General features: G+C 47.8%; 1 protein-coding gene across 1 annotated transcript in view; it reads left to right on the top strand.

Moving 5' to 3' along the window:
* The window catches only part of WWOX (WW domain containing oxidoreductase), a 983,360-nt gene extending 964,761 nt beyond the window's left edge, over positions 1-18,599 (top strand). Inside the window, exon 9 of the mRNA XM_081216136.1 lies at positions 18,404-18,599. Coding sequence (XP_081072262.1) covers positions 18,404-18,592 — 189 coding nt within the window. The 3' untranslated portion in view covers positions 18,593-18,599. The remainder of the gene's footprint in view (positions 1-18,403) is intronic.
* The last annotated feature ends 395 nt before the right edge of the window (positions 18,600-18,994 follow it).

Genomic DNA, 18,994 nt, shown 5'->3' with positions numbered 1-18,994 from the left:
TGGTCACTTTGGGTCTTTGCTGCTGCACGCGGGCTTTCTCTAGTTGCGGCGAGCGGGGGCTGCTCTTCGTTGCGGTGCGTGGGCTTCTCATTGCGGTGGCTTCTCTTGTGGCGGAGCACGGGCTCTAGGCGCGTAGGCTTCAGTAGTTGTGGCGCACGGGCTTAGTTGCTCCACAGCATGTGAGATCTTCCCGGACCAGGTCTCAAACCCGTGTCCCCTGCATTGGCAGGCGGATTCCTACCCATTGTGCCACCAGGGAAGCCCCTCTTTCACACGGTTTTTGTGGGGACTAAATGTGTGTGTGTGTGTGTGTGTGTGTGTGTGTGTGTGTGTGTGTGTGTGTGTGTGTGTGTGTGTGTGTGTGTGTGTGTGTGTGTGTGTGTGTGTGTGTGTGTGTGTGTGTGTGTGTGTGTGTGTGTTGCAACAGACAGAGCAAGCTTAGATCGGTGTCTGGCAAGTCGTAAGCAAACTATAAATGTAGCTTTCCCGTGTGTCATAACTTGCAGAGAACAACGGTATCGAAACCATACCAACAATAATTTGGAAAGGAAATAATTTGACCACTCATTGTGTTGATGTAGCAACTGAGTTTTGTCGATTTCCTTTTCCTCTGCCCTGCAAAGGATATTCCATCAAATACCCGTTCATCTCTTTAGAAGTATTTTGTTAGCTCCCTACTGTGTGCCAGACACTGGGTTGGGCCAGGGACCCATGTCAGTGAGGTCGAAGTCTGACAGCACACACCCAGCTACGTAACAGGATTCGGGACGGAGAGTTAGGTCAGGAGAGGTGTCCGGTAGAAAGTCACATCGGAGGTGACCCTGAACTTGGTAAAGATGGGAGTTGTCGCCTGCCCCGTATGAGAACTCTGATCAGACATCACGTACTGTGCCTCCAGCCTTCCCAGTTCTCTTCCTCCCGTTCCCAACCTCCGCCCCATCCTCTTAGCTCCCGAGTTCTGTGATGGGAGCTGGCGCATTGCTCAGTGCCTTCCTCTCCTGTACGCATCACTCTGCTGAGTCAGGAGTTCACACTTCTCCATCTGCTTCCCATCTTCCAATTTTTTTGTTGTTGTTGATGTTTCTCGATCACTGAATTAAACACTTTTTTCCCTTTAGTATACTGGTAATCGAGCTTCTGGAGGGAGGGCCGATAAAAATGCCTGAGTTGAATCTACCACGTCTACACAGGCGCCCCCCGCCGCAAATCTCTGCTTTTTGGACCATGACGTATCCCCGACACTGAAGGATGAGCAGGGGTCACGCAGGCAGAGCGCGTTCGTGACAGCCGCCACTACTTCCACTACACCCACCCTGCCGTTATCTGCTGAGCGTTACGTGCCAGCTCCGTGGAAATACGCTACATACACAGTCTGACTTAGTTATTGAAATTATGCTGTCTGTATACCAGCAACTCAAGTCTTACAGAGGAGGAAGTGGGCTCAGAGTGGTTAAGTGTATGTCTCAAAGTCACCCAGCTGTTGTTTCTTGTAGTTTGGGTGCCCCAGGAGGCCAACTCCACAGCCGGGATAGGCCTGAGGCTCGTCGGGTTGTGCTCTGGGGATCCACGCCTGTAGAGGAGCAGCGTGGCCAGCAGGATGGGGCAGGGGAGGATTGAGCTGTGATGTAGGAGCAACAGACCCTTCAGCCAGTGCCGAGGAGACTAAAGCCAGGGTGACCCTGCAGAGGTGTCCTGCACTGGGGCAAAGAGACCAGGCAGTCATTGATGTGGCTGCCTCCTGGATGGGATGCATCCTTGGGCAAAGCAGCTCCCTCTAGCTGAAGGCACTTCCTAAGAAGGGATCCTGCCGTCAGCAAACAGGAACCCAGCAGCTGGGGAAATGAGTGCCTCCTGGCTCAGAATGGGCTTCTGGGTAGCACACCACAGTATCCACTACAGTGTCACAGGCTGACTTGGAAGCCATATCTCTCTCACTTTAGAGTCTGTTCATGTAAGTGGGGTGCAGGACAGAGGGCAGGGAGAAGAGAAATCTAGAAAGGTAGGTCAGGTCGTCTGAGGTAGGACCTTGTACCTCACAAAGGAGCCGGCCCTGAGAGGGGATAATAGTTACGTCTGATCGGAGAAGTGCCATGTTCCTGGGAAACCATCCAGGTGGTGGTACACGGACTCCTAGAGCAAAACCAGTTGGTGGGGTTCATCTGATATTCTAGATACACCTGCGTCAGGGATTTCAGTTGAGAAGGAAAAGAAAATTTCATTCTTTTTCCTTTCCTTATATCACTGGTTTCTGTTTCTTATTTGAAAATGCTATTCCTCCCATAGGGAAAAGGTTTGGTTAACGCGGGTGGTAAAGCTATCTTTGTTTAAGATATTCTCTTTGAACGAGGGAACAGTGCCATCACTAAGTTCTAGGACAGATTCTTCTCGGGCAGTGTAATCGTTAGGGACCTGTTTGTGTGTCCATTTGAGGAAGTGACGAAACCAAAAGCAGTTTGGAGGTTTGGCACCTTCGCTAAAGTCAGAGGAGTGCGATGTGAACACACACCATTCTCTTCTCTGCACCCCTCCTGTCAGTGACCAGACCGGACCGAGGGGCCCTCAGCGTAAGAACACGTGCCCTAACTCGACGTTTGGGATAACCGGAGGGTTATCTCCGCTCACCAGGCTTGTGATGGCTGGACCAAAGAAGTCAGTTCTGAGCCTTTAGAAGCCCAGCTTCCATTAACACCTGAAAAATAACAATTCACTGTCCTGAGATGTCCAGTCCCCACGTCCCCTCTTCTCCCTGGTACCCTACCTACCCGGTCTCCATTCCCTCCTCCCATATCCTCTTTTTTTTAAAAATTGAAGTACAGTTGATTTACAATGGTGTGTTAATTTCTGCTGTACAGCAAAGTGACTCAGTTATACACATATATACATTCTTTTTTTTATATTCTTTTCCATTATGGTTTATCATAGGGTGTTGAATATAGTTCTCTGTGCTGTACAGTAGGACCTTGTTGTTTATCCGTTCTGTATATAAAAGCTCACATCTGCTCCCCCCAACCTCCCGCTCCATCCCTCCCCCAACCCCCTCCCCCTGGACAACCACCAGTTCGTTCTCTACGTCCGTGTTTCTGTTTCGTAGCTGGGTTCATTTGTGTCATATTCTATTTTATTTCTTTTAATTAATTAATAAATTTATCTTTGGCTGTGTTGGGTCTTTGTTGCGGTGCGTGGGCTTCTCACTATGATGGCTTCTCTTGTTGCAGAGCCCGGACTCTAGGCGTGCGGGCTTCAGTAGTTGTGGCACACGGGCTCAGTAGTTATGGCTCATGGGCTCTACAGCACAGCCTCAGTAGTTGTGGTGCACGGGCTTAGTTGCTCCGTAGTATGTGGGATCTTCCTGGACCAGGGCTCCAACCGGTGTCCCCTGCATTGGCAGGTGAATTCTTAAGCACTGTGCCACCAGGGCAGTCCCTGTGTCATATTTTAGATTCCACATATAAGTGATACCATATGGTATTTCTTTCTTTCTGACTTCACTTAGTATGATAATCTCTAGTTGCATCCATGTTGCTGCAAGTGGCATAATTTCATTCTTTTTTGATGGCTGAGTAGTATTCCATTGTATCTATGTACCACATCTTCTTTATCCATTCCTCTGTCGATGGACATTTAGGTTGTTTCCGTGTCTTGGCTATTGTGAATAGTGCTGCTTTGAACGTAGGGGTGCATGTATCTTTTTGGATTAGAGTTTTGTCCGGATATGTGCCCAGGAGTGGGATTCTCTTCTCCGTGGTACCCTACCTACCTGGTCTCCGTTCCCTCTTCCTGTGTCCTCTTATTCCCACCCACAGCCCTGGAGGGTCCCAGATCCCGTGTCCCTAAATGAGAGACATCTTGAGGGTAGATGGGTCTATTTGTCATCATATATGGATTCCACTTGTTGTACAAAGGACCTAAGGCAACGAGTGTGCTGTTTTCAAGGATGCTGAACTCACAGGGAGCACAGTTCCCAGTGAGCCTGGGAAATCACGAGGTCTGGAGTCAGGCCGATCTGGGTTTGGATCCTGGCACTACATTCAAGTATTAGCTACGTCTTGTTGTGGAAAGATCTACTATGATGATTGTGCAAAGTCTTGACCTACAGATGTGCAAGAATACTCCTGCGGCCCTTGGATTGTGAACGTATCCCCATTTATCCTGGTGCCAGTGCTCAGAGTAGGGTCTGGAGTCCAAGTGATTGGGCTCAGCCTCTGACCCTGCCACTTTGCCCCTTGACCTTTGCCTCTGTGGGCTTCCGGACCCTGCCTGTAATTGGGGAGGGTGGATGCAAAGTGTGGACACTCCCTGGAAGCATTCAGTGCACATGCATCCCTTAGCTTGAGGGATGCTCATTACAATCAGAATTTAATGAGCAAGAATGATCTGTTCCTAAGTCATTTCACTTGCTTGAGCCTCAGTTTCCCTATAAATAAAATGGGGATAATGATGCCTCCACAGGGCTCTGGCAAGAAATTCAGCAAAAACCGTAGGGCTCAGCACCTAGAAAGTGCGATAGAAAGTATCCATGCCCCGTATGGGATTCGTACATCAGGGGACTGCCTTGTAAAGTCATTCGATTAGGAATCCAGAGGGCACAGATGGTAGAGGACAGGTTTTTCATCCACCTTGACAGTTTGACGGCCAGCTACACGACTGGCTGTATCCCCGCTGACACCTGGCTTGGTAGCTACTAACTTATTTATGCATCTTCCTTTTTACAAGCCAGGCAACTGTGAGAGGAGGAATCCCATCAGGTGTGGAAGCCAGAAGGGGGGAAGAAAAAGCAGACTAAGGTGTCCCTCGGTGTCCCCCGTTGTCCTGAGGTCGGCATTTCTCTGAACTGCAAGGGCAGGGGAGTTTAGCTGCAGTTGGCTGGTGGTGAGCCCACCCTGGTGGGATGCAGCCAGACAGCCCACAAACGCCCAACCATAAACCCGAGCCCTGCCGGCTTCCAAGAACTCTCCTTGGCGTGAGAAGCAATTTGCAGAAGAGGAACAGGGCGGGGGAGGGGCGTCGGACCCCTTGTGGGGTATTGTCCAAAACCACATGCAGGCAGAAATGGTGCCGCCGGACTGGAGGACGCTGGACCAGCAGCCAGGCGTCGGAGGACCAAGACATGGAGCTCGGAGACGAGGAAGAAGGTCCCCGAGGCTCTCTGGACAGGGACGTGGCCAGGGAGGGAATATGTACGTAGCCTGATGGGGCTACGTTTGCATGTTTACGCATAATCCCAGGATGCCCTGCAGTGAACGGGGTATGGGGTCAGAGCGGGCATTAGCCATGAACGAGAACAGGGGCTTTGAACCAGGACAGGCTCAGTTTGGATCTTGGCTCCATCACTTCCCAGGCCCGTGGCTGTGAGTTACCTCACCTCCCTTATAGCCTCGACAGTAATAGCCACCTGGTGAGGTGGCCGTGAGGGTCAGGAGTGATAGTGGGCCCCTGGCACGGGGCAGGCTCTCAGTAAGCAGCAGCCGTTACCACGGTCAGTACCGCTTTGTTGCCGTCGTTGGCTATTACAGCTGGGGCCGGACTAACCCTCCCTAAGGCGGCTGTCAGGTCCCATACTCACCTGGCCAAGACATGAAGAACTCAGGAGGGGGTTGGCAGGGGGATGATTAAGGGGCTGGAAGATGACTGAAGTGACTGTACCTGGGTTGGGCAGTGGCTAAAGGAGAGGCGCTGGGGCAGGTGACCGGTGAGTTTCTAGAGGGAAGGCCTAAAGGAGGAGGATGTGCAGGTTTCATCTCTCCCGGGGGTTGAAGGGAAAGTGGGAGAGGTGGGTTGGCTAGGAGGAGAATTTCTGACCAATAGAAAAGTTTACACCCAGATTTAGGAAACAGCGCGGGGTTGCTGAATGGGCTGCCTGGGCTCCCTTGTGAAATCGTCGGGATTGGGCTGAAGTTGTCTTTTAGCTGCTAAAATTCGGAATGTGGAACTTGCCACAGCTAGAAGGGGGGGAGTCTGAGCTGGAGGACAGGTCAGGCCAGAGAGTTTCCCATCCAACCATCTCTTGCAGCCCAGACGCCAGCAGCCCTTGCCTCTTTCCCGTGACGGCATCCAAGCACAGGCAGCTGGTTGATTTTCACTGCGCATGTCTCCCATGCAGCCTGCCCGTCCCCCTCTCTCAGAGTTTTGGGTCCAAATCACAGGCACTGTCAATGTGCCGGGTTGGGGGGGGGGCATCAGTGTTTCTGAACCTGGTGGCACGTTTTCAGTGAGTGAGAATAACCCTACGTCTTCAGGAGCTGCATTAGAATCAAAAGCCAAATTAAATAGCCACCAGGTGAATGGATACAAATTTACATCCATTCATACACGGGTCGCTTTTGCTGTTGAGCTAATTGATTTCTGGGCTCTGAGTTGGAGGCCCCAAGATCTGCCTGCCTGGGGGGAAGAGTGTGAGAAAACCAGTTTTCATGTTTTGAGGTAAAAATTCAACCAGTGGAATAAGAGAGACAGGGTTAATTGACCCTACAAGGTGTAACAGAGATGCATAGGGGCCCATCATAGAAGCAGCACTGGAGCCAGCTGGGCATGGATTTCAAAGAGGATGTCACCACTTACCAGGTGGAGGACATTAGGCCAGTCCAGACCACTTCTGTGCCTCAGTCTTCTCCTCTGTAAAATGGGGCTAATACCCCACAGGGATGGATCCATGTATTTTTCTAACATTTTATTACAAAAGTTTTCGAATAGAAAATTTGAAAGAATAATGTGGCAACCACCCATCTACCCAACACCTAGATTCTACGTTTTTACTGCACTTTTTTTAAATTTAATTTTTATTTTATATTGGAGAATAGTTGATTCACAATGTTGTGTTAGTTTCAGGTGTACAGCTAAGTGATTCAGTTATACATAGTCATATAAGCATTTTTTCAGAATCTTTTCCCATATAGGTTATTACAGAATATTGAGTTCCCTGTGCTATACAGTAGGTCCTTGTTGATTATCTATTTTATATATAGTGATATGTATCTGTTAATCCCAAACTCCTCATTTACCCCTTCCCCTCACATTTCCCCTTTGGTAACCATAAGTTTGTTTCTGAAGTCTGTGAGTCTGTTTCTGTTTTCTGGATAAGTTTGTATCATTTTTTTAGATGCCACATATAAATGATAGCACGTTGGTATTTGGCTTTCTCTTACTTCACTTAGTATGATAATCTCTAGTTGCACCCATGTTGCTGCAAATGGCATTATTTCATTCTTTTTCATGGCCGAGTAGTATTCCATTGTATCTATGTACCACATCTTCTTTATCCATTTGTCTGTCGATGGACATTTAGGTTGTTTCCATGTCTTGGCTATTGTGAATAGTGCTGCAGTGAACGTTGGGGTGCGTGTATCTTTTTGAATTATGGTTTTCTCCAGATATATGCCCAGGAGTGGGATTGCTGGATTATATGGCAACTCTGTTTTTAGTTTTTTAAGGAATACTGCACTTAAACAAACAAACAAAAAAAACACAACTGCACCTGTTCCCTTATCATTCTATCCATCTCCTTTTCTAGGAATCACTGCCCAGGGAGATTGGGGGATTTAGAGTAGATACGTATAAAGGGCCAGGGCCGGGGGCAGGGTCTGGGATTTTACAGTGCTTAATACATGACTGTGGCTGTCGTTGAGATGTCAGTGCTCTGGTTTCACGGGTGTGAACTTGGTTCTGGTTGCTGTGGTCAGGGGAGCAGACCAGTGGAATCCATGGCCAGCCTGGTACCCAGAGATGCTGGGTAAAGACTGGTGAGAAAAGTGACTGCCTCTTGAAGTTCTTGCTTTGAAGGTAGAAATGTCCACACCCCCCACTTTTAAGTCCCTCAAATGAAGGACAGATGAGCTATTTTGATCTGTATGCTTCCTCCTTCAAATTTTTAATCAACGGACTTGTAGCCAGGATTGAAGTAGTACCTATGGTGTACTCAGGTAATCTCCAGATATGACAACCAATCTTCCCAAGAACCCGGTGAAGGGGCTGTTACGATGTCCATTTCACAGATGGGGAGACCAAGGCTCAGTGCCTTGTCACAGAGCTTGCCAGGTGGCAAAGTCGGGACTCGAATTCACGTATCTCAGACTTCAGCTCCTGGGCTTTTACCACCATCCCACACCGCCACCCGATCTGCAGAAACACCCAGAGCTTTCGCCTTCCCACTCCTTAGTCTCATTTCTCTTCACGACTCAAGGGATGATCCTGATTCTTGTTCAGCTGAGGTTAGAGAGGTTCTCTCCCATCCCCAGGTGACTGCAGGGGGCCTTTTAAAAAGGGAAAACTACAGGCAGTGAGGGCTGCTGCTTCACTCGCCCTACAGGGGAATCGGCTTGGATTTGTACAGGATGCCAGAGCTGGCTCAGTTTTCTAAAGCCCTACCTTTGCAGCATTCTTCAAGGGCCCCAGAGAGTTCCTTGTGCCATGAAATTTAGTTTGGAAACTTCAATAAAAAAGTCCCGAAGGAAACTGTCAATTAACGCATTTACACCGAAGCATCATACTTGGGAAAAACACCTTCAAAAGCCAGTGCTGCTTTCCAACCATTAAAAAGTTTACGTGCAGCTTGGTTTCCATAGATACCTGAGGTAATGGCCTCCTTCCCCTCATTGAAGGGTGAGTGTCGCTTGATTTCTCTCTTTTTACCCTAGACTTTCATACTTTCTCCCTCCATCCCCATTTATGAAAATGAAAGATAACTAAATTGAAACCTGGCAGTGAGATTTGTCTGAGGAAGAGTTTGATTTATAAGCTCGGGGTGGGGGGGGTCTTCATTTTTGCTCCCCTAATACTTCACGGCTTCTGCAAATAGTGTTGCTACATACAAGGAAGAGATGGAGACTTTTCAGTTGATCAAATGAGTTCCCCGTCAAACACATAAACGTATTTGAAAGGGAAAGGGTCATGGTCTGTTGAAGAGTAACTGAGCTTTGGGTGTAGGGAAGAGGTGTTTGTAAATAAAGTTTTATTGGAACACAGCCATGTTCACTGGGGTAGGTGTTGTCTATGGCTGTTTTCAGAACAACAGTGGCAGGTCTGAGTAGTTGTGATGGAGACCATAGGGCCTACAGAGCCTAAAATATTTCCTCTGTCACCCTTACCCTTGGTATACAGGAAAGAATTGGCGTTTGAGAGGCATTTAATGGTTTTGTCACTTTAGGCACATGCTCATCTTGCTGTGACTCAGTTTCTGCATCTTTGCAATGGGAATGACTGACAGGGTCCTTTCTTAGGGTTGTGGGGACGTCAAGCCTCGAGCCCTGTGCTTGGTACGTAGTAGGGGAACAATAGATACGAATTATTATTTTTACTCCCGATTCTTTCGATAGAAAAACCCAAAGATGCCTACCTGAAGATTCTAGAAGTCGTTTAGAGAAACCAAAGGAAAGTGTGTACAAACCCAGACCACATAGTTCAGCCACTGTTCCTGGGTCCGGTGGATGCCCAGGTGTCCCTTTCCTGGCAGTAGGTGAGGGAGCCTAAGTGGGGGACCCTGCTGAGAGAGGAGAAGGCAAACGAAAGAAACCACAACAGTCTAGGAAGAAATCTTTAATTTCTATTCAGCTTTCAAGAGTTTGAGAGAGGTGGGGTTTTTTTTTTTTTCCTTTTAACAAACCACTTCAAGTACATGCCTTCAGATTATAAAAGTACCTGAAATTGCCTAGAATATCAGCATGCAGAGCTTGTTAGTATTTACATATATTTACATAAGGAAGCAAGAGAAAGATCTACAGGTATTTACAGTCTACACAGGAGAAGAGAAAGGTGGCCTAATTGTATTTCCTAAAATACAGTAGATGATGAGTACTCAGCACATGCATATTTAGAGAATATTTGCACGATAGAATGCAATTTTAAAAAAAGAAAGACATACCTTTGTAACTTTCTATGCTAAGGTGTTGCATAATCAAGGTAATTGTGTGTGTGTGTGTGTGTGTGTGTGTTTTGTTTCTAGTCTATTTGCACCAAGTGCTTTAAAATGTTCCCTTACACCGAGGCAGAATTATTTACCCTGGCAATTAAAGCAACAGCATACGTGATCATTTCCCACTAACTAGCGACACGCTGCTGGTGAATGAAATACCTACTGTCTGTCTCTCCTCTACCCATCGACCACTGTGACGAGATCTGTCTGTGCAAAGGCAGTGCCTAAGCTCTCCCCATTAATTATGGAAGTAATATAAATGAGACGCTCTCCACAGTATGTTCTAAATGAAATATCAACAGGGCCAGCGTCTTTGAGCCTGAGAAATGATCCGTCACAGAGAGCCCTCTATGAAAAGGCACAAACCTAAACACAGATGTGCTTGACTTGAAAGAGTGTGGCTGGACACGGAGGGCGGAGGGCGGCCTGCCTGTGAGATCTGATTGTTGCAGACTCCGTTCTCTTAATTCGCTGCTGGAAGAGTTAAGAGTTTGTGAATATCTTACCACGAGGCCATGTGGCCTCATCAGAGAAGACAGACACCGTGGGTTTTATCCCCCCCGTCACCAATGCCTTTTCGGCACTAGGTTGTAGACTCTCTCTGTGTCCTAGGTGTAAAGGAACCGTCAACCTTAACAATGGCAACAAAGAGCTTGTTTGTTTGGGGTTTGCCTGCTCACAAAAATGGTCAGCTCTGTGGTTTTCTAAAGGAGCCGGCGTGGCAGGCCAACTCTGTGGTGCGATTCTGTGCAGAAGAAGGGAAGGGGGGAAGCTGTCTGTTTCACTTGCACCATGAAGATATGCTTTGCGCCATTATATTAGACCAGAACCCATTCATTCTGCCTGGCGATAACTTTAAAGGTTTATTTCAGTATACATGGCAAATACAGAGGCATACATTTATATACAGTATACAGAGCTAGCTAGAACCAAGGTTAAAGAAGTAAAAACGTTTCAAATTAACACAAGCTAAATGCCTTCTCTGAGCTCTTAGGAACACTCAGTAGTCCTTCGGCACTAGTGTCCAGGTGGCCGGGTTGGAATAGTTCAGGAATGGGCCATCGGATTTGTCCCAGGTGGAAGGACGATGCTTATTTTGGTGGCACATTACTAAAATCCTTCTGCTGAGCCATTTCAAACTAACCCGTGGAAGAGTGGCTACCGCAGTGCAGTTTTCCAGCCCAGCAGGACAACCCCCTACTTGAAAAGCAATGTGGGCAGCCCAGGCAGCATCAGCACAGAATGCCCAGGGAATGCTTCCATGGATCTAACAGAGATGTTGTTACAGGTGTAACAACGTCCTCTCTTATTTTTAATGAGACCGTCTCTCCAGCCCAATCAGTTCTAGAACATCTTTGGCACAAAAGGAAGGTAGAACAGGCATGAGTAATGTCACCCACCTGGCCTGTACTTAGCCGTTCCTTTTTCCTTCCCTCCTCTGGAGGACTCCCCCTGCACCAGAGCGCGTCTAGAAATAACAGCAGGTCTCAGGACGCTGAAATCATGCTACCTGTTCCACCTCCACTCTTTTGAGATCAGCCATCAATCGGTCATGGAACCCCTGCCATGTTTATGGCAAGAATTCTGGAACACAAAGGGAGTATGAAAAGGGCCGCATTCATGTCAAGGGCAAGTTCAGAACCGTTCAGCCAATTGGAAACACAGTCCTGAAAACCTCCCAGGGCCACGCTGCCCTGAAATGCTGCCGATTAGCCTAAGCAGAAATCCTCTGGAGCCTTGCTGTCCAGAACAAACATGGCTCTGGACCTCTTTGGATGGTCGGGGGTGTCTGCCTACCCCTCCCCCAAGCCTAAGGCCAGCAAAGACAAATATGCTCCTTCTGCCTTTAAAAGTCCTTTCCAGCTTCGCATCCTGAGCCTCCTGGTCCCTGGGCTTGTTCCTGCAAAGATCTCTCAGAGCATCACGGCCACCGTCCTCCTGACTTTCCAGCTCATTCTGCCCTGGTCTTCAAGTCAGTCTCTTAAAACTGCTTAACGGTCTTGCTAGAGATTCATGGCTTTTGTCAAGGAGACTAGCATGGTCTTTATGGCCTGATGTGGATTTGGGGGCATGATGTTTGGGGTGCCTCAGGTGCAAATAAGAAAGCCTCCATGTCATCGTGATTCTCTCCCAGTGAAGACGTGTGCACATCTGCTATGTGAAAGCTCTGTCCCAAGTGTGCCCCTCAAACACCTCTCACTCAAACTGCCGTCTGCTTTGTGGGGCTGTGTCCTGTGCCAGGACCCCCTGCACTGATGATGGTGTTGCGCTGGCATATCCCATGGCTTAGCTCTCCTTCAGAGCAACTGCCATCGCACCCTGTGTCTCAGGGTCACCCAGGGAATGGGACTCCTTTACCTGCCACGGGAGAGACAGTCAGATGAAAAGGAACCTCTGAGGCTTTCCACGTTTGTGATCCTCTTTAGCAAAGAAACTCTTTCCCTGAGGCAGGAGGTAAATATCCTAACACGTGGTAGGTACACATTCTCTTCCGTCAGGCTAAGATCTGCATGTGATCTAAATGGACTCTCCAGAACATTCTCGAAGACTTTTCCAGCCTCCTCAGTTAAAAACAAATATCCGCTTTCCTGACGCTCTTCACTTTTTCTACTTGAGAAATTGAGTGGATTTCCCTTCTGTAATAAATGCTAAGAACAGCCTGTGAGTTAGCAAAACTCCCGAGGACTATGAAAAAAGTTATATTACAATATCTACAAGAAGTATTTGCAGGTACCTAAGCCTATATTGTTTGGCGCCTTGGTAGGAATCACTTCTTAGGAATTTGCAGGAATTAATTTCTCAGGAATTAATTGGGGGAGGGCAGGAGAGGGAGGTGGATCAGTTTCCTCTGCAAACCTGATGTAACGTGTCAGATACTATCCTCCAAAAGGCCATATTCATTGCACATGTGTGTGAAGTTATAAGATGGAGATTGCTCAGGGTTTCACTGGTTTTGATGTGGTTCCGTTCACGCTTTGAAAAAAAGTCGATCGTCCAAGAGTAGTAGGTTCACAGCTGGTCGCATCTGGCACCTGGAGGTGGCATTTTGAATCAGGTGTGATGGTTTTGTTAAGGGTCACTTGCCATTGGATCTTCTGAGGTGGCACTGGGTCTTCATTTTTGTTAATCCAGATGGATATAATTTCCATTTAGTTCACTGCCTAAATCAACAATGGGAAATTCTCCTCCCAGCATTTCTCAGGTGAGCACATGACAGCCCGTTTTTTAAAAGGTAAACGTACAGCCCCTCCATTTAATTTTCGGCCAGACATGGCCTGGCTGAGGAGGGAAAGAAGACTCCTCCTAAGGTAGCTTCAGCCAAACGGGAGACGCAGGGAATGCGCAGCCTGCAAATGTGTGTCGCAAGTTTGGGAAGGAGGTTTTGTACTGCGTCTGGCGTGGATTCCGGAGGGTCAACTTGTGTGATGATTTGTGTGGCTTTGGATGAGTTGCTTTTTGAGCTCTGGTACTAAGTAGGCTTCCCCGTAAACGGGGATAATGATCGTCCCTGGCTGGTAGAGCTGTGTGCGGGTTAGAGTATGGTGCTTACAGAGCTTTCTGCACAGTGCCAGGGGGATGGCAAGCTCGCGGCAGATGCTGGCCATCGTCCCCACTTAAACAGTCCCCGTATGCAACGACTCACTGGAAAAGCTCGACAGTGTGGAGGAAAAGGGGTCCTTTCGAGGCACGTTCTGTGTCGTCGCTGGTCTCGCGTCATTTTGGTGGAATTTGATACGTTATTGATTTGCATTCATTCCACACCCAGGCAGGAGGGCCAGGGGTTGGTTGTGGTCACAGGAGCAGCGAGGCCCTTGAGCCTCACGCCTGCATAAGCTGCATTGCTCTATGAACTAACAGAATAGGTGGCTCACCTGTCGGCTTAAAAGATTGTTCTCAGATGGTGAGTAAGGAACGCGTAACCTTTTGGAGCAGATTGCTTTGTTTTTTTCTCTCAAATCAGAGATTTAAACCGTCCTATTGCTGAGGAACAGCTGTGCTCCAAGCACCCCAGCCTCAGGAGATGAACCCTGAGACACCGCGTCGCACGTTTCCAGTAGGGTAGCTGCAAACTCTCTTTGGGGAGGGTTATTGGGAGATGTGAAGAGACTGAGAGAGGGCGGCCATCTGGCCCACCTATGGCCCCTGCATTCACTGCCCCATCTCCACCGAGGCTCCGGGGTAACTGATTCTGCTGTACTCACCGGGGCCGTTGCATCAGTCCTGCATTTGGAAATCGTTTGCTTTGCCTCACAGACCCCAGATGAGTAACAGGGAAAGCTTTGAGGGTTCAAAGAGGCACCTGTCTTCTCTTCCTGTGACACCTGCAAACTTCTTTGTCCCGGGAATTCAGCACAGTCATCACTGCCCGCTTCCAGTAGGCAAGTTCTCCTTCCCTGCCCTTGGGGTTCCAAGTCCAGTGTAAGTTCTGTGCTGCCTTCCCTTTCTCAACTCCACTTTCTGCATAGATTGATTCACTCAACATTTGCTGTGCAGTGTCCTATTACCGACGTGTCTGTAGGAAAGCAATCTTAGAACATCTGCTACTCTCAAAATCATTGAATATACAGATATCCCATGGTAGTGTGTCTACTTTTTTATGTCTCAGAGTTAAATCTAGTTTAAGACAGGAATTTATCCTTTCTTTTTTTAAAGAAGCATGCATTTTAAAAGTAGAGAAACCTGAAAACTAAACGTAATTGTGTAACATGGGTCCTTATTAAAATGTAAGTCATATTAGAGTACCTACCAATGCATTACAAATATTAACACATGGGTGGATTTTTCCTTAAGCCTAGATTGTTGATCAGAAACCCCTGTACCTTTCTCTTGCAAAGAGTCAATATTCATTCGGAGTCCGTGTGGACAGCTGCACATTGAGGGCTAGTGGTTATCAAGTAAGTGTTGATGAAACGCAGCTACGTCACCATTTCATCCCAACCTAGGGCTTTAGAAGGATGGAGGGTTTAGATCTCAGGGCCCCAACGATAAATGAACAGGAACTGCTTTCTAAATCCCACCTTTCTGTGCCGCTGGTCCGACCAATGATTTCTGAAAGAGAATGATGAACCTCCTTATTACCCAGATGCTCTTAACTTAATCCCAAACAAGAATCCTGGGTAATTTTACAGACGCTGTAAAGATTGATGGTGTAGTTCTCCTTTGGCAGCTCGCAAATGTTTGACTAAATCAGAAATGGCATTCAGGCGTGATTGAAGATTCTACTGGGCTTCCCAGAAATCCTCAGCCCCGTGCGATCCACGCCCTAACTCACTGCCGCTGCTACAGGACAGAGTCGCCACCCCAGTTCCCGTGATCAGCAACGGCAGGCAACCTCCAGGCTTCCCGTGAGTTTGTTCTTAAAAAAATCACCGAGGGGAACCCACAGCTCCAGCTAGTGTTTATGTGTCAAGACACTGCTATTATCTCATCACGACGGATCAGTAAGCAGTGGTGCCAACTAGCAAGGCAGATATCTTCTAAGAGTTGGTAACATCATTTCCTTGATAGGGCTCTTTCATTTTTTTCTGGATTACAGATGGATGCCCCCCAAAGTGGCATGAAAGTCATTTGGTGGTGATGAGAGTGCTCTTTAAAAATTTTTCTTCTATCAGTTTAAAAACGTTTTATCTTGTATCAGTAGTACCAGCTTATTTACTAATGAGATTTCCTAATGGGGCTCCATCTCATTCTGGTGATAGGCCGAAAAGCTGATAAACCCAAAATTAGAACTTGTTATTAAACCGTCATCCCATCTGACCCTATAAAGATGTCACTCAGAGGCTGCCATGGGTGCAGGTGAAAAGAGCATTCCCTGAGAAGCTGAAAGGGTCGTGGGCTTGGGACAAAAAGATGCGGTCACTACTTCACTGTCCAGTCTGTCTTTGCCAGATGTGCACAGTTGATCTTCGGAGTGGAAAAGGTGGTCTTTGCTTTCAGGTGCCCTGCTGTATGTGTTCTTCTACAGAGTCAGCACCGCTGGTGATGAGATTTAAATTGTGTATCGCCCTGAGCCTAGTGGCAAAGGAATCAAAGCCAGCTCTTGATAAAAGATTGGGCTTTACTCAACTTTACGGTTGTCAGCGTGGTAGCCAAGTGGCGGTTTACATGAAATGAGGTCGATTGCAATTGCTTTCACATCCCATGGAGGGAAAATGCATGCCCCCCGGCTCCCTCATCAACTCGATTCTGAATCAATGTAAGCGCAGAATTTCTCTGCAAAAATACCATTCCAACAATGCAAGAGAGTGCGGCATGGTATCATTTTAGAAGGTCAGAGTGGCAAAAGATTACGCTGGGTTTGGAAGAATTCCGTTTGTTGCTTTCCCAAGTGGCCAACTTTGATCTTTTCTCAGGATTGGTGGAGCTGTGAGAAGCCAGTTTGTTGTGATGTATGAATGCTGATACTGTAACCGCCCTGGGGTGGGGTTGAGGGAGCCTGGATTTAGGGATGAGCTGACTGGCTTCTCCCACCACTTGAGAGCTGATGCCAAGGGCCCTGACCACTCTTTGGTGGTTTGGGCAGTTGCAAAGTAAAATGGAAATCGAAAACAGATATCCAGAAAATTATTCAAAACACCATCTCCACCTGACATCTGCTAAGAATTGAGGCCAAGATGATATTTGCTTGGGTTGGCAAGATGAGCATCTCAGCTCTTCCATTTGTCTTTAGAGGTGCTTTGCTTGCCTTTTTTCCCCACATGGGATGCAGGGGGTAGTCAGATAAGCCACTGGAACTTCGTTAGATAAATGTGCTAAGCTAAGGGTTATTAGGAATAATAATTCAGCGAAAGGAAATTTGGATGACATGGGCTTATGTCCATTAGACCTGAGCCACACAAATCCATTTGAAAAGAAACAGGTGAACCCAAAAAAATAAACAGTTGGCTGTCTGAGAAGTGGGCATGGGTGACAGGGCTGGGGAAATAACACACCGATGACTATTTCATTAAAGCAAAGTCATGTCAGGGGTTCAAATTTTGGACCAAAGGGCCTTGTCCAATACAGTCGAGCAGCCCGTTATTATCAGAACTCAGGTATCCCATTCCCACTTCACACCACCCTCCTCTGCACAAGCATGTCACTTGAATGTATTTGACCATTTGGTTTTCAGACAAATTCAATAAATGTCCCCCCGCCCCCCTGCAACAAAAACCCCACGTCTACTTTACTTTCTAGTACTTCCCTAGTCATAATACCTTGAGACCTTGATTCTCAGAATGACCTTGGCGCCCGATGGCTGTACGAAACAACCACGGTGAATGCAAACCAAACCCTGTGGGGGGGATGGTCTCCAGTAAGCTCTCTGCTTGGGCACAGTTTACACCCTGTAGGGGGAGAAACAGAGTAAGCTTTTGGGTGGGGATGGAAACTCATTTCCCTCGCAATTAGACGTCCTTAATGTTTTCTTAATGTTGACCTTATCCCCAGTTATCTTTCTCCATTCTCCTCTGCCTCCCACCCCCCTCCTCTATCATCCACTGATAATTAGTTGATGCAGCAAGGGCTGTGATGCACATAAATAATCATAAGACGCCAGATAAACTGTATGGGTTTCAAATGAGAGCCGTGCCGATGGTGTCCCCCTATGAACACCAGCCTATTATTTTTAATTATGGCTTGCAAAGCGAAGTGATTTCTTGCCCTCTTTCTGGCATCCCTGACAGTACTGTCAGCCCGGATGATATGGTGCCCCACTGGCACACACACCCCTAGCCACAGCGCCAACTGCTACTCAAAAGGTCAATCAGAAGTGATCAATTGCACTCATTACAACTTGCATTTTGAAGGGGGCTGGGAGGACATGGTCCCCCAAGCCCCTGTCCCGTTGCAAGTATGGGCTGAATATGACACTTCTAAAAAGGTTTCCAGGATAAGGATAAATTCACAAACGTGTCTTGTGTCTGCATGAGGCATGTGTGATGGTGGGGAATATGTGTACATGTGGGTCTCAAACATTTTAACACAGCATCACAAACCCTTCCTCTAGCAGCCCCATGGGCAACGAATAAGGAAAAATCTGGCACCAGTCCAGCTTGGTTGTCTACCTGATGGGCCGTGATTAGAGTGGTTGGTTTAGTTCAGAGAGAAGTTTCTAGAAACTTCTCGGTGTCAAATGACATTACGCGTTGAGAAGTGAGGAAGTTGGCTGAATTTGTTCTCGCGTGTTCAAAAGGATCCCATCTTCTTCTCGTTGCTCAGAAGAGACATCTAATGTGATTAACTGATAGACGTGTCTGTTTTCAAAGCTTTTTCCTATATGAGGTGTAAAAAGTCACACTGGCTTTACGAGCGGAGTTTATGAACTCGTTTTCCCAGGATGGTCCCATCGTACCTTTTACAGTCGTGTGCTTTGACTTCAGTACCCTCGGCCGTGCTGAGATCCAGATGCATCTGAACCAGGTGGGGAGAGACTCTTGCTCATTCCCAGTTAGAAGAAAGTCATTCCATCACCTCTTTTCTTTAAAAAAAGTTCTGTGGTCTTTGTTCTTTGCTTTCCAGCAACAAGGAGCCGCCACCACCATCTACTGCGCTGCCGCTCCAGAACTGGAGGGTCTGGGAGGGATGTACTTCAACAACTGCTGCCGCTGCATGCCCTCGACGGAAGCCCAGAGTGAAGACACGGCCCGGGCCCTGTGGGCGCTCAGCGAGAGGCTGATCCAGGAAGGACTTGGCAGCCCGTCCGGCTAAGTGGGCGCTCGGCAAGGATCAGCACACATGCCCACCATGCGCGAGTGCTCGGGCGTAACTGCCAACGCTGGACCCCTTCCAACTTATCATCCCAGGGCTTTCCATGTCCCTCCGACCCAGATCCGCTAGAGTCAAGGATATAAGAGTAGTCACAACAGAGCGAAAAATGTTAGGTACCAATGGGAAGCAGGGAATTCTGGGGGTAAAGGGACAACAATGCATCTCTTCTGGGGCTGGGGTACGCTTGGGTCCCTCTGCTCCCGTTTGAAAGTGACGCTTAGCTGCTTGGTAGGTTCTTTGTCTCACAGTAGAAGCACGAGCAATTCTCACCGTGTAGGACAGCCTGGTGCCCCACTCCCCTGCCCCAGGCACAGCCTCCATGGCCACACTGTAGCCAGGAGC

Source organism: Mesoplodon bidens (assembly GCF_964165515.1).
Source record: "Mesoplodon bidens genome assembly, chromosome: 18".
Classification (NCBI taxonomy): Eukaryota; Metazoa; Chordata; class Mammalia; order Artiodactyla; family Ziphiidae; genus Mesoplodon; species Mesoplodon bidens.
Note: the sequence above shows the minus strand (reverse complement) of the source record. Positions and strands in the feature narration are given on the sequence as shown.